The 16,216-nt window shown below is 38.5% G+C and overlaps 1 protein-coding gene across 2 annotated transcripts in view; it reads right to left on the bottom strand.

Moving 5' to 3' along the window:
• The window catches only part of SOS2 (SOS Ras/Rho guanine nucleotide exchange factor 2), a 56,205-nt gene that overhangs the window by 22,592 nt on the left and 17,397 nt on the right, over window positions 1-16,216 (bottom strand). Inside the window, exons 4-8 of one of the 2 annotated variants that reach the window (XM_050897575.1) lie at window positions 14,872-15,036; window positions 13,980-14,183; window positions 12,306-12,449; window positions 7,816-7,926; window positions 5,556-5,654 (exon numbers count right to left, since the gene is read on the bottom strand). In XM_050897575.1, the coding sequence (XP_050753532.1) occupies window positions 5,556-5,654; window positions 7,816-7,926; window positions 12,306-12,449; window positions 13,980-14,183; window positions 14,872-15,036 (723 nt within the window). The remainder of the gene's footprint in view (window positions 1-5,555; window positions 5,655-7,815; window positions 7,927-12,305; window positions 12,450-13,979; window positions 14,184-14,871; window positions 15,037-16,216) is intronic. The other variant, XM_050897576.1, reaches the window with a different exon arrangement.

The raw sequence follows: 16,216 nt of genomic DNA, 5'->3' as shown, positions 1-16,216 counted from the left end.
GCTTCTTACCATTCTAAAGTCTGCCATCTTCAGCAAACTCATCTATTTCAAGAAGAAATGTCAATTTTGCACAGTGCAAACTAACATAGTAAAAAAAAAAAGTCTGAAATTCAAGATTTGCTAGTAATAGCAAAATGTAAAGACAGTGAGAATGAGCATATTTCCTTTTTATAAAGACTAGATCCGTCTTCACCACTAGGCAGAAACTTCTTGAATTAGGAAATTCAACAGGCTTTCTCATCATCTCCACACACTTGGTAGCAATATGCTTTGGGCAAAGCCTATGTACAGAGTTCCTCTTTTTGGTTCTTTAAGGTGATTACTCCTAAAATACTACTGATATAAATAAAAGAGATTTTTCTTTTTAACCCCTTTCATGTTCAAGATCATATGAATTTTTTTTAAAGAAAATCCAAGCAAATAGATTGCTGGGAAAATCAAGACAATATGCCACGCAGTTTTGGATAAACTCTGTTTTACCTACATACTTTAAGAGAAATCTTACTTACAATCACTCAGCATGGCAGAAGCCTTCTTTTCCTTTCCCCACTATGTTCCCTCAGCAAGGATATGTAGCTTCCTCTAAAAGTAATTGAGAGAACAGGATTTGACCAGATTGGTCCACTCTCTTCATGTAATTTAAATTACTAAAATGTTTATTTTTCACATGCCCAAACAACCTCCATCTGCATATTAGAGAAATGAAAGTTTCACGGCCAAAAATTTCTGGGAAGTTTATGAGCTGAGGAACAGTACAGGGAAGGGAAAAATAAGATGTCTACCTCTGTGGAAACCCTTCTTTTCCTTACTATCAGCCACAGAAATGCAAAGAACATAAAAATGGCATGAAAAGATAACAAGTGCAAAATCCTAAAGGTGGGAAAAGCTACCGAGTCTGATAAAATACTCTTTCTACTCACACGTCCTGAGCAGAATTTCTTGCATCCCCTTTCCAAAGGGAGCTGTGCTTGGCAGTTAACAGACATCAAGTGGCATGTTTTACTTTTTTTGTATTAAAAAAGGGAAAAAAAAAATACACATTTGGAAGTAATCTAATCCATTTCCACACCTTAATGCATAGACTCCTGAAGATCAGGCAGATCACCTGAAGTATATCTCATTCTCTGTAATCACTGGACTAACATCTGCTTTTCCAAATGCCAGTTCTTAATAAGCATCTTTCCGATCAAACAGCAGACGCAAAAGCATAACATGCTTGCTAGACAGAGAAAATATGTAAATCTTTAGAAAAGGGAAAAGGGGGTCCTGCTTATGCCAGATGTATTTAAAATATCAGTGATTATAAACTGAGAATATTAACTATTCAATTTATTGTACAGAGAATTGTCAGAAAATAGTAATGAAGAACACTGTTCACTTAAATTATACCACAGTGATCCCGTAGAATACTGACCGGGGCTTCTCTGTCAGTCAATGATTAGGTAACAGCGGAAAAGATCAAAAGGCGGAATTTCATATGTTTTGGATTGCTTGCTGACAACACAGCGAGTCACATGCAAGAAATAGGGATAATCTTGTGCCTGCAAGTCACATGAGAAGGAAGGAGATACTCTCTATTCAAGACTCCCTGGACTTGAACAGACTTGAACAGACCTCTGCTTACCTTCAGGATTTTAATGATACACCTAACTGGCATCTTGCTCAGCATTTGGATGGATTATATGACCCCTTGAGTTCTTTGCACTGCATTCAATGAATAATGCTTTCTGGAACTCTGGTATCAACAGACACATTTATGAAAGCATACCTGGAGCTTGAAAGTCTGACGAAACATTAAGCTCTCCTCTACACTGCCAGCATTAAGGCGTTCATGCTTGGAAATGTCAAGCATAGTGTTTTAAACCTGAATACTCCACTAATCAATTGAAGATATCACAATCAGAATATATTTGGGTTACCTGTTTGCAAGATCTTAACAAATCACTACCACTATTTTTTCCTTCAAGATAGTTTTATTTCTTTAGTGTGACTTCCTTCAACCTTTGTTATCATCATTCGTTCCGAAACAACCTACGGCAGGTTCATTTTCTGTCAATACTTGAACAAGCAATCAGCATTAAAGTGACATCAGGGCCTGCCCTCTGACTCAAGGTGTTCAAAGGCCATTTCCTGGTGACCTCTATACGGCTGCTAACGAAAAGCTGCCAAACCAAACAAATTCAACATGGGGTTCTCCAAACGACATCCAACCCTTATGCCTCTTGCTTAGGCAAAGAGGAGTCTCTGATGCAGATCCTGCATCAGAGGCTGCACGAACAAGTTTTTGCACCAAGGAGAAAAGTTCCGCAGCTTGAAAGAATTTTCAAGCTTTTCACACTTTAATTTCATTCATTTTAGTTTTGCTATTTTGCAGAAGAGCAAACATCGAGGCCTGCACTTCTGTAAATCATTCATTATTTTATTTACCTCCTGATTCAGTAAGGGTTTTTTGGTAACTCTCTTTAGGAGTAACAGACTCAATCTTAGCTTCTCTCCCTACTGAAGCCATGAAAATACAAGTATTCTGTTGCTTTTCTGCTTCCATTTTTGCTAGGTCTTTTTCAAGCAAGGTTCCTAGAGACAAATACAATGGTAACAGAGAACCAGTACCAACAGTTTATAATATATTAATTTTGCTGAATAAATACTTTATCCCTAAAAACACTCTGCTTTTTAAAAATCACTGCTGTAAATTTAGGATGTTTTCAAACTGCAACATAAAATTCAAATTTTAAACCTGCAACAAAGTGATCACAACAAAAGACACTGTATCTACCATTCTTCACTACAGAGTGGTATTTAAGATTTCTGCTCTGCTCTATGCTCACAAGGTTAGAAAGATTCGAGACAGTCAAGTGTCAGCCTCTGCCGCTGAATTCTAATTCTATTCAGAAATCTTGTATACTGTGGATAAAGGTCAAATTTAATCATTTTCACTGCTAAAATTCCCTAGTTAAAAAAGGCATCGCCTAGTATTATCTTTCATGCAGCATCCTGCTCTATTATCCAAGTTAAAAACAAATAAAAGAAACAACAAAATGTTTTTGCATTATCTGCCAGACTTTATTCTTCAAAGATATGAGGAAATTTAAGCATGTGCATGTATAACCTGATCCTATCAACATTAACGGGAGTTATGAGCAGACTCAGAGCCCCCAAGAGACAGAAAATTGTCTTCTCTGTGCCATGGTTTAAAACATAAATAGTAACCACCCTTTCCTGTCACTGAAGAAAAAACTACCAAGTTTGCATGCTAAGCATTTAATCTTAAGTTTTGAAAACACACCAAACTCTGCTCAATAAGGCATATATGTTAACATTTCCCTAAAAAGCGGACAAACACTATGCAGCTTGTAAAAATCAGTTAAATGTTTGGATTCTCCCAAAGCTGCGGCCTATGATTTCATTCTTTACTTTCATACTGATGCACTCCATTTCCCAGCTTTAAGACACAATGGGTCATTAATTAGCCTGACCTCCAGCACGATACAGGTCACTAATCCAATTATGTCTTTTAAAAGAAGAACATTTTAAGAAGTTCCAGAGAATTATCATACGCAACTGACCCTTATGGAAAGGGAAGTTACACTATTTTGAAAGAGAGACGTATCTACGAAGCTATCAGTGCTCACTTCACAGCAAGGCTGGCAGAACCATGCCGTGCTTCTGCTGTCATTCTCTAGTTCTTTGATCAGTTTATTTTCTTTTGGAAGATGCCCTTATAGAAACATAAGCTTTACGAAGGCAAATATTAAAACTATGGCAATGTAAAGTTTCTGTTCTCAATAGAGACAGTGCAGTAATCTAGAGAAAAGTTCACTGACCATTTTGGGTCGTTTGGGGGTTCTTTTTAAGCTTTGTTAACTGTTTTCTGAAGTGACTATCAATAGAAATGCTTAAAGATTTAAAATTTATTGAGCCCACTTAGATTTAAACCTTTCTACAAAATATTGGTAATCCATACATTGGAGATGTGTGGTTCATGGGTCAAAATAAATCATCCTTATTTTTACTTATCTAAATCAAGATATGTAAAAAAAAATCACAGCAGACATAACGAAAAGACTGAACTTTAAAAAAAAAAAAAAAGAAGAAAAAAAAAAGGAGTATGTGCCAGATATTAACTACAGACCTGGTCTTAAACATGCTTTTTTGGCTTGAGATTCTTTTGAGAAATTTTATATTGTATTATACGTAAGTTCTATGTTGCAAAGCTTCCTTTTCTTCCTTCATACAAGTAAATCCTTTGAAATACAAAGGAAGACCATATAACACACCTGTACAACACTGCTAGTATCACTTTTTACATTGAGAACTTAAAAGTGTAATTTCTGTTGCTATTTCAAAATGCCAGCTATAGCCACAGGATATTTCACCTGTTTAATTTAAGTATATCCCAGTTAGTTAATAATTCACTTACCCTTATAAGCGTTACAAACTTTCCCAACACAATAGGGCAAACAGAAACTTTTTTTACATTATCCTCAGCTACTTAAAAAAAAAGCTCCAATCTAAGTATTTTTCAAGATAATTGCATTTCCTACAGCAACATTATTTCTTCTTATTCAAGAATGATTATTATAGATCTCAGATGTTAAATTTCTGCTGACTGCTGGCCTCTCTTCTCGTAACTCACAGCAAAAACATTTGCTTGTAAGCAAAAAGATACACGCTTAGTTACTTTTTGGCTTTTAGCTGTTATACCCAAGGGAAATATCTACTGATGTGAACCACCTTGCTAGTGCACATCAGAATAAAATATGTGCAAGTGATCTGTGGTCAAACCAATAGAGGCTGTTCTAAAATAAGTAATGCCTCAATTGGCAGAATTGCTCATAAATACGGACTAGATGCCAACCTAAACAACTTGTAAGCTAAGACCCCTGAAACATGTCCTACCGGAATAACTTTTTATCATCTGAATCAGAATTCCATAAAGCCTGACATTTCATCAATGTCATTTCTTAGAAGATAGAAAATAAGAAAATAATAGTGCTTATTTTCCTTCCTCCTCAACATGGAGAAAGTGTGGTACGCTATGAAAAATTGTATTTTTTGCCGTATCTCTTCCAGTTAGGACTCAGGACAAATGGTTGAACATTAAGAACAGATTATTCTGACTCCGCTGAAAGGAAGCGCCTCCCAACTCCCAGAATAAGATCAGCTGAGCTGCAACGGGATTGTGACTTGAGACTGAGAATACTGATCTGAATTATGCTTAGCTTTTTCTGAACGGACAAAAATTCCGAAGCCAAGGAAAGAAGAACTTAGATTTGCATATTAAATTTTTAACTATATTAGAACTCAACTTCAATAAAGGTTTGTTTAATAAAATATAGTTACTTCAAATGTTCATATCAGAGCAATAGATGCTTTTGAAGATTTTTTTACATGATTTTACTTTTCAGACATATACTAACTGGTGTCAAATTAATGTTTTCATATCTTTCAATTTTCAGAAGCAGTAAGTAAAAATCTAATCGCCTATTTAAAAGCTCAGATTCTCCACATTAAGAAATGTTTTTGGCAGGAAACAAGAGTGTGGCTTCATTTACCTGTAGTAACTCAAAGTAGTGCAAACAATGATAGACTGGGATAAGCATGAGTCGTGGGAGGACGTATCGTACAGCTTCTTTGAACCCTTCAGCAGTAGACTGAAAAGGAAAAATAAACAGATTACTTACACTGAAATACTCAAAATGGGACTGGACAAGGCCCTGAAGTTAGTACTGCTTTGAGCAAGATGGTTGTGCTAGACACATCCAGGGTGTCCCTTCCAATCTACATTACTCTATGCTTACATCTAGTAGTAAGGAAGACAAAGTCTGCAAAAACATTTTTGTCTAATGAGACTCTTTGTAAGATTCAGAGACACGTAAATGCTCTGACATCAAGCAGACAGAACCTGTAAACACCCTCTTCCAGGCACTGCAAGCACCCTTCTGCATCGACAGCTTCGGGTGGATTTTGATGCAGACTCACTAGTGAACCCATAGCTCTGAAAACACCCCTAACCCCCACAACAAACGCTGGCACCATCTGCCTCCTTAAAATGGTAACCAGTTGGATGGTCCCTATTTTTGCCAGAAGTAGCAAATCAAATATAAGAAGCTAGGCGACGAAGTTACCCACAAGTCATTTTATAAGCATCCTTCAATTCAGGTAGAGGTGCTATTAGCGCAACCCCTAGCACCTTTGTATTTCAGCACTGTCTGCAGAACTCAATTAACAGCATTACTTCAAGGTGACAACACCTAAAAATAACGCACTGTCTATGGCTAAGCTGCACGCCTTATTCTCCAGTCAACAGCCACATCCCAGAATGCAGAAAATGCTTGAATATATTGTGAAAAAGCTCATACCCATTTCCAAAATAACATGTTTTACCCTCGGCCACAGTTTGCTGCAGAATTTAAAGAAAACACTGGAATGTTGAAGACCAGCCAGGGTTCCCATACAATCTAATAAACTTGTCACCATCTTCCCTCTAATGTCCTCTCCTCCCAACTATGTATGCTGTGCTTCAATTTACATCCAATATACCACAGAAATATGGAGGTCTCATCCAGTGCTGAAGAAATTAATATTAGTATCTCCTCTGCCTCAGAAACTGAGAATCACCAGTTTATGAGTTAGAAAATGAGTTAGAAATCTTTTCCCATTTCCAGCAGTTAACTAACACAATAATTCAGGTTGTAAGATGAGGAGAGGTTTTCCAAAGGACAGTGAAATCCCTGCCATCCTCCATATCAAGACAACTATTGAACAGAAACTGAATTACCTGATCTCCTTTCTGGAAATTACCTCTCCCCCCTGTTTAAGACTTCTGGCTGCATCTCTCTGCAATTGCCAGAGACAGCTCATATATGTCCATGGCCCAGAGCCTGGACCTCCACCTTCACTCCACAGCTTGGAGAAGTGTGAAGGAAATCCCTAGGAAAGCCCAAACCTTTCTATGGTGAGGAGAGGCAGAAAGGAGGCCAGATTCACTGTCGAATGATTCGATTACCAATTTAATCTGGAATAGCGCTTTGGGCTTTAAATTTGCTAGGGAGGTAGGTAAAGGGCCTTACTTCATTCACCAAGTAGTACTTAAGAGTGAGATGATCCAGCTTACCAAACGCTCAGAGCTGAAGAGGAAACACCCACCCTGAAGGAATGGCTCAGAGGAATCTCACCTTGCAGAGATGGGGCCCCAAGTGAACTGTCCAAACTAAGCGCTACTATAATGGGTTTAGCTGGGAGCACCACTGAACACTTGCTCAGCAGATTCTCTAAGTGTCTTTTGGAACACAAGCTCAGTTCTTCTGAACAGTAGTCTGTAATAGATCTGCCACGTCGGTGGAAGGAAGTAATAAAAAATTAAAAAAAAAAAAAAAATCACAGATAATCTTGCTGGATAGTCCTATTAAAAAAAATGATCCAAGAAAAACTGCCAGTCCCAGCCTCAATGCCGAACAAGGGGGCCTGAGACATGTATGGAAGAAAATGAAAATACTGTGCCTGGGTGCCTGTGTTTGGCACCAAAAGGCAAAACAGAAACAGAAGTGGCAGGTATGAGAAGTCATCCTCCATTCTCAAGCAAGAGAGTCTGATGTGAGGACAAAAAAAAAAACAAAACTGCAAAAGACTCATGCATGGATCAGAGCTATGTCCAGTTTTCACAGGAAGAGGCAGAGTCCCAGTATCTTACACTGAACAAAGGTCAGAATCTAGAGGATTTCTTCCTCACTAGGAAGTAAAGGATTACCGACAAAATTCAAACCTTTGAAATATGAGACCTAAAGCAATTCAGTATTTCTCATTTGCACTCACCTGAAAGTGGAGAGCAACAGCAGGTTTTGCCATTAAGTTATTAAAATGCTCATGAAATTGCGGAGAGAGAATATCCTGGGACAAGGTTTCATATGGATCAAAGGCTTGCTCCTAAATAAAAACAGAGAATTATATACACACATGAAGGATGCAAGATATTTCTGTCCCAGCTGGTAAATTAATTCCTTTAATAAGCTGATACACAAGTGGAACTTTTCAAGAAAAGATCAATTTTGCAAAACAAATATTCAGTAAACCACAAACCTTTTTCACTTCCAAATTTTAAATGCACACGACATTTTCTCCGCATTCCTCAATCTCATCATACTTATCAGTAACACAAACTTTGTTTTACTGAAGCAGTGGGAACCAAGAGAAGTTCTTGCTTTCAGCCCACCCACGTTTCACATAGAATGGCAATTTACCTCCTCTCTGTCAATAAAGAATGACACTTCGGAAAGAAGTGCAGGTAAAGATGAACTTTGGAGACTGTCACAAGGAGGCATTGTACCACCACCATTTCAGGGTACATCACGTAAGAATGGTCAGTCATAAGCACTGGACTTCTGCACACTTTTCTGGCCATGTTGGAAGGCTGGGAAAGTATCTCACTCTGGGACAAAGCAGCTAGTGTGAAAGAGTCTCAGAGGAAAGTCCTCTAATGACACCAAGGATTTCAGGTACGAAAATTATGACTCTGGATGGAGTATCTGGCTGCGATTCTGTAATATCAGCTACAGCAGGATGGGATGAAAACCTGACTGTACATGAATCTCTGCAGGAATAATTTATAACTGCTCATAGATCACCTGCTCCACAGCCTGTCAGGCTGTTCCCGAGTCTCTGCAGATTCATTGGGCTGAATCACTCATGAATCACTGGGTTATCTGGTGCCGATGGCACGATGCCCAGAATAAGCACATACCTCTTTTCACCTTAATGCAGAAGCGCCTGTCAGAATACAGGCTGCACAATTTGGGAGTACCAAACACCACAAAAACTCATCTGAACATTCAGGTAAAGTCTCAAGTCTTCCATTTGCAGAGGGTCCAGGGGATTTCCTACCTTACTCATGGGGCAATTGTAATTAAAAACCTTGCGGGGAGGAGAGGCATAGAATGCACTCTCTTTTCACATGCAAATTGTAATCATGACTCTCAACTCTCCTCATCAAGTTCTAATCATCGCTGTCCATTCGCATTAGATTGTATCTGGGAGGGGGGATGAAAGGGGGGGAAGGTTTGGCACTTCAGCAGCAGCAGCTGAAGAGAAATGATTAGCCACTCTCTAACTGAACAGGCTGGTTTTCTTAAGCAGAATCTGAATCCAGTTTACAGCCTGTTTGGGTTTTTTTTTTTTTTTTTTTGTTTACTCCACGCCTGCCCACTACTTGCAAGCATACAATACGGGGGTCTTATTTTACAACATCCAAATCAAAGACAGGGGACAATAACACTGCACATACAGTTTCTCTTTGCCATACTCGCCAAGAAAAACTGAACATCAACCTCTGCCGAAGCAGTATGTCAGCCACGGGGTGTGGGTTCAGCTGCATCCAGAGGCAGTAAGCCCGAATGCACAGATGGCTGCAGCTGCTCCACCGGCCCGGTCCTCCGCACCACAGGACACAAGCAGAGAGCAGAGCTGGAAGGACTACTCAAGATGTAATCTTGCATGCAAATCTACTGGGGGAGCCAGACCAATACGTATTTATTCTGTGCTGTCTTTTTCAACTTTTTACTGCGTTTTAAAAGTGTTTTCAGTTTCTTCCACTCAGACTTTAATCAGTTTTTCAAGTTTTTGGTTTTGTTTTTTTTGAACGCAAGATTGAAACAAACTGCATTAGGTATCTTCCCCAAGAGACTAATAAAAAAAAGGGGGGGGGGGGGCGAGGTTACACTTGCAATGTTGCAAAAGTTACTGAAATATGGAGACGTTAACTTGATGCCCATATAAGTTATCTTGATGCAGCATATAGTTCTGGATTGGTGTTTGTACGTTTCAGCCCCTTTTGCTGTAGTGCACTGGCTTCCACCTTTTTTGCTTTGTGGATACCCAAAACTTCTATGGAAACGCAAATACCAGCGTAACAAATTTATAACCTACTGACAATAACCTTGCTTTATTAGCTGCCTTCTGAAGATCACTTCAAAGTAGGCACAAAGACCCTCTGCCCTCGGTTCTGAGGCTCTCCTGCCACTAGCTGAACATCACTAAAGAGATTATCTCAGGCAATCATTAAAACACATTGTAGTAGTTAGAACTGTAAAAGTTACGGCCAAGTAAATTTTTTTTTTACCAGCATATTAACAAATACCCATCTCCCACTCATATGTGTCACGCATCAAGTTTTTTAATTTCCTCCACACCAGGAAAAAAATGTTTTATTTTCCCCATACTTCCTTATCTCAAAACCACTACAATATTTATGTTTAAACCTTCCAGAGAACTGATGCAGAAAAACAGACAAAGCAGGAAGATTCCAGCTTGCAAGGGTTGTTTGTTTTTAATTATGCTTCCAAATAAGTTGAAGGACCTTTATAATGGAAACACTTCACTTTCATATCTCTCTTTAATGATCCCTTTTGCAAATACTCACAGAAAGATGATCTCAACATGTGAGATGATCAAACAAACAGCCTAGTTAAGTAGGTCTTGCTCCCTATTAATTGAATTATTAAATTCAAACTTACTACCTGCATAAAAAAGTTTGAAGAATAATCTGTTCTTCATTTCCTATTTAAGTTTTTCAGTTCATGAAAATCAGGTGAGATTTTTACTCATTGAAAAGGATTTGTTTCCCTTAAAGCACAGGATGCCTAAAGGTAGCTTTTGCAATAAACTGAGATATGTATGTTTTCCAGGATAGTGCTGTACTATTTCAAATTTTAAGTCTTTTTTCAATTTCAATATAATAGCTACTTACTTTATTTCATTGTTCAAATGCTTCTCCTTATCATTAGATAAGCAATTATGCTTTAACAACTTAAGAGCTAAGACCTAGTCAACTGGACTTTCCTACTGATACGTCACATGAGTGGTTTATTGAAGTAATGCCAGGAAAACTTTATCTTTATGGTATATTCATAAGTGAGTGGCACATGGGCTGAAGGAGCCGTATTCTTCACCCCCACAAAAATGTAATCATTTCCAATGGTGTGTTCATGCAGTCCTCAGATTTTAAAAACGGAACATAAGTAAAAGTGAAATGGAAGTTTTATTGGTTGTAGTTTTCTTTATAAACATCATAATTTTAAAATAAAAACCATAAACTTCACATTCGCCATGTGGTTCATCCAAGATATTCTCTCTCTCTCAGGCCAGAACATCTCATTTGACTTCCTCTGTAATACAGTCAATGTGGTTTACATGATTACCCTTACATTTTGGTTCAAAAAACTGGGCTCAACACCCCCTCAAGAAAAAGCAGACTCCATTTAAACATGTCCAAAGACAGCAAAAACTCCACACCTACCTTGGTAATTTGTTCCAAGTGTTAGCCCTCTGACAGTTAAAAAGGTGTGGTGCATTTCTAAGCTGAACTGTCCTCTTGCCTTTCCAATACTGCTTCTTTGCTGTGCACCTCTCTGCTGAATTCCAGAGTCATTTTGCACTCTTATTTGCAGGTCACGAAGGTACCTATATACCTACCCTATTTTGACTAAACTGAGCTCTAGCTCACTATAAAGCACTTTCTCAAAAACTTTAGTTTTGTAACTCTCTTCTGTAGTCCTTCCAGTATTTCAATGCCCATTTAAAAAAAAAAAAAACACCACAAAACAACCTGACAAATAATTGTTAATAATGTTCCAGTACAAGCCACACCAAATCCATATGCAGTGTCTTCCCTTATTCCTACTCTTTAATATCTGTTTTATAGGTCAATGGCTATCAATAGCACTTTTGCTACAATACTGAACAGTAAGCTTCTGTTCAGTTGCATGTCTGTTTTCATACTTCATCCCTTCCCAGAGTCATTGTTTTGCAGAGACATTTCCCATTCCAGATGTGTAACAATGCATTTGCCTGAATTAAGAACACATTTTGTTTGAGTTAGCTCACTGTCCAGAGTAATGCAAGTCACTCATCTTACAGATCTACGTCCAACTGCTATGATTTTTGGGTAGCCCTAGGCCTGACACCAATGCCTAGAAAAATCGAAGCACCACTTTCTTTCAGTAAGCAATCCCAGGTAGTTACTCTTCAAATCCACATCCCTACAGGACTGTAGCAATTAATTCCCACTCTGAAATAATATTTTACTTTTGTGCTTACCTGCTTGGTATCGTGACAGGCAGAAAACACACTTTAGCTTACCTACTTAAGACTGGGTAGGGAAGATCTCTGTTCAGAGCTTATTAAAAGGACATTTTACAACTACAAATTTGTCGGAAATAAGAGTCATGACTAAAAGTTTACTAAGAAAATAAAACAATCAGTGATTAAAAAAAAAAACCAAAAACAAACCCTGAAACAACAAAACACCATACCTCTGCAAGATCCTCAAAGCAGCTGCCAGCCAGAGGATGAGGACTACTTTCATCAGTCATTTCAACAGTATCCTCAATCAATCCTAAAAGCTTCACTGTCAACTCATGAATGTCTGAAATGTTGCTAAATATCACATCGATATCCTGCAAACATAAAATGTATCTTAGTAGTGCTTAGAATAATTTATTTTGCTTATGTAAATATCGGAGCATTTTTCATGAAGTCTGAATCAAGAGGTGAATGGAGAGGAGCCAACAAAAAGCTAGGAAGAAAGTTAAATTACGTGGTCTTCCCAGCCCTGCAGGCTTGCCTGGGCACATCCAGCCTTGCACAATTCTCACCCCAGCGAAAGAAAGCACACCATCCTTCCCAGGCCGCAGCAGCAGCAGCCCCGGTACAGGCTGTTCAGTGCTTTGGACAGAAACGCCTGGCCTTTTCAGCCACAATTCACAGCTGTTATTTTCCCCTCTGCCGATTCTTGTCTCTCAGAACACAACAGGAAGGAGGCAATTTAAAGCAGCTCCAAGGTCAGATCCTCTAAACCACAGGTAAAACTAAAGCAGCTACTTGGCTACTTTAGCAGAATGCTACCTGGGTACAGAGGAGGAATCGGCAGCTTCCTTTTCCAAATTCTAGTTTTAGATTTTTCAAATCCACACACCACAAACACACCCAACTAGGCAGCCCCTTCCAATGACCTGCATTCTTCTTCTGACCCCTCTGAAACACACTTCTCGGAAGCCTCCTCTGCCCCAACCTCACTGCAGAGCTTGCTTGACCTTCTGCCAGTGCCAAGACCATGGCAATCTCTTCGTGGGAACAAGCAATCTCGAAATTTCTCATACCGATTCCCATATAACAAATGAGTATTCCTCAGCTCCAAAATACCGCTCCCTTCGCCTCCCATCATCTTCGTTTGAATTCTGTCCCCACATTTGCACAATTCTCTGATATCCTATCAGCTACTGAGGAACCTCCACAGCCAGCTGTAATGAGAATGTCTCCTGCTGCCTCTCCTTTTAATGTGCTGGTATCACCTAAAAATCCCAGTTCAGGTTCTGCTGGCCTAGTCCCCCTTCTCCTTCCTCCCACAGGAAGGATTCACTAATCTCTCATTATTACTTCTTCTCTTACAAGAGCTGTGCTTCCTTTTCAGACTCCAGCATCCTGAAAACAGAATTTGCCACACATACAATTTCAATCAAATATTTCCATCATTTATCAAATAGAGATTCCCTTCACAGTCAGTCACACGCTAGAGAATCCAGAGCCAAGGGCCATTTTACTTGTAGTTTCTGCAGACAGGGGTGCCCTGGGGTAGACTTCAAATGTCAATTCAAGCATTCATCTGCACTGTACATGCAGGCAGATAACTGTTAATTTTTGTGTTAAGCAAAAGTGTAACTATTACCTACATGACCAAAGGACTCCAGCTATTGCAGGCATCCATCAGGGAATCGTGTCGATTAAGCTTCACTCTGAGAGCAGCACTCCTCATACTATTAACGGTAATCCCTGCATTCTATTTCATATACAGTCAACACTCATTATGCACTGACATACAATAAATCAAATTTAATTTTACCTCCAACAGAGTTAATGTAAAATTGATACGTTATGGCTGCTAATGGAGCAACTAGCATTATACATCAATAACCTATTAAAGGACTTACATTAGGTGTGAACAATTTTCTGTTTGATAGGAAAGCTTCCCGAAATACTTTTATTATCAGATTCAACTCCCGCAGATACTGCCTTTCTTCTGCAATTTCATTTCTCACTAGGTCATAGTAGTTGAGTTCCCCAGAAGAAGAGGGCTCGTCTTCACAGAGAGAAACCAAACCAATGTCATCCTGATCAAACATATCCATCAAAACCTAGCAAAGAAATTTTAAAAATTACATGCAAGCCTGATATTTACACTTGGCTCAAGCTCAGCTATTTCAATGTGTTCAGAGAAATCCTTTGAGTTTTTAATACAATACTCTCTGTGATCACTTTCACAAGGGAGTAATATTTAAACTTTGGCAGCAGCAGGCTGGATCAGTTGCCAAAGTCATTTTCCCCTTTATAAGTTAGTACGACCTAGAAAACAAGTTACAATTCATGCAGAACCAACTTTGAAAACAAGGCATCTTGCATAAGCCTTTGACAAAACCCTCCTGATAAAGATAAAATTAAACAAAAATGTTTCTCATTTTTATGAGGAAGAAAACTAAATGTCTTTTCTGTATTATAAAGAAGGAAAGAGCTGTCATGACAAAGCAACATCAGGAGGACAGTAACACAGCTGAGAAATAAAGGACAACATCATTTTCTGTCCTTACATTGTTCTGGAAGTACTATTACTGTTCCAAAACTTAACAGGCTTAACCTAAACTTAAGTCTTTACTGCGACAGGTCTGGTATGAATAAGGAGAGAAGCTTTTGCATTTGAATAAGACCAGTCTCTACCTCCTATCCTGCTTTGGATATATCTTCTAAAAAACAAACAAACAAAAAAAATCACCTCTAGTATCCACCTTTCTATCTGTCCAAAAGACTACTTTAATCCCAACTCCTTACCTTATCAGCGCACATTGATACTTTAATGTCCTGCTGGGAGATCTCAAAGTGTCGTATATTGAAAACATAGTTTCCAGCCAGCTTTAAAATGTCAGCTGAGATGTATTCTAAGACAGCCACAATATACAGAGAGACATGGTAATCTACCTTATAACCCAGGACCTCCTGCAAATTGAAAAGGAGAAGAAACCCGCTATTTATTCCAGAAATTCATTTGGAATGCCAACTAACACATTGAGTTTTCTGCTGAAATTGATCTTGTCTGTGTTGATAATTTACAGCAATGTAATAGGCAGGGCAAAGGACATCAAATGGAAATTTGATCAACCGCCTCAAAGGAAATGCTTGCATTGTGCTATTTTGTGCTATTTTGCCATATACTGACAGATGAAAAGCTGCAGAACTTTCAGTAATCCTTCCTCCAAAAACGACAGTCCTAAAAATAGGGTTCCTTCAATGAAGGGACTTCACTGGAACTACTCTTGTACTTAAATTTTATTCTGTATCTATGCTTATTGCAGGACTCTGGCCCTAATCTGGACTCTTCAGAAAAGAGCATCCTTCATTTTGAATTGTTCTTGATGGAAAAAGTTGTCTTTCATGAAACTACAGACTGCACATTCAACCTGTTATGTACTGCGATCCATTTTAGTCCATCCTCTGTATTTGGCTGAACAACTAAGCTATCTGCATCCTTGCATTACATAAAATAATTAAACTTTAATTATTAAAGTCTGAACAGAAGAAAAACAGGATGAACGTTGCATATTCTTCTTGTGATACATGCTCCACGTTCTGCAGAGCATGCATCACATGGCCTCTTATTTGTGACAGGACTGTCAGTAATAAGTACAGGTAAGTTCACGCATTTGAGTAAGGTAGTCTTGTCCTTATCATGTTTTGATGCATCTTCTAAAAATCAGATTCTGTGCTTATGTCCACACACTTCTAAACCAGACTTCATAAAAGAAAGCCAGTGTTGTCTAGGAAGATCTTATTTCATACTGTTTTCTTTCCTAACATCTCTTCCCCTCTCATTAACCATCACAAACTGAGACATTGTATATAAGAACACAGTGACAACACCTGAAAAAGTGCTTTAATTTCTGCTTATGCTTGAATAATGTTTTCTCAATGCAGCTGGAAACTCTGGTGCAACAATGCCACCACTGGAAAAAAGCATTTTTTAAGCTATGAACAAAAAGCAAAATCAACAGAAAAAAGAAACACCAAAAAAGAGCAGTGTGTGAATCAGCCTGAATCTACTGATTCAGCACTGATCTAAAAATGATTAAACACTGATCTAAAAATCAGAGTACTGTTTTATCATTAAAAAACCCACTCT

The sequence above is a fragment of the Gymnogyps californianus genome, chromosome 5 (assembly GCF_018139145.2).
Source record: "Gymnogyps californianus isolate 813 chromosome 5, ASM1813914v2, whole genome shotgun sequence".
Lineage (NCBI taxonomy): Eukaryota > Metazoa > Chordata > Aves > Accipitriformes > Cathartidae > Gymnogyps > Gymnogyps californianus.
This window is presented reverse-complemented; position numbering and strand designations above follow the sequence as displayed.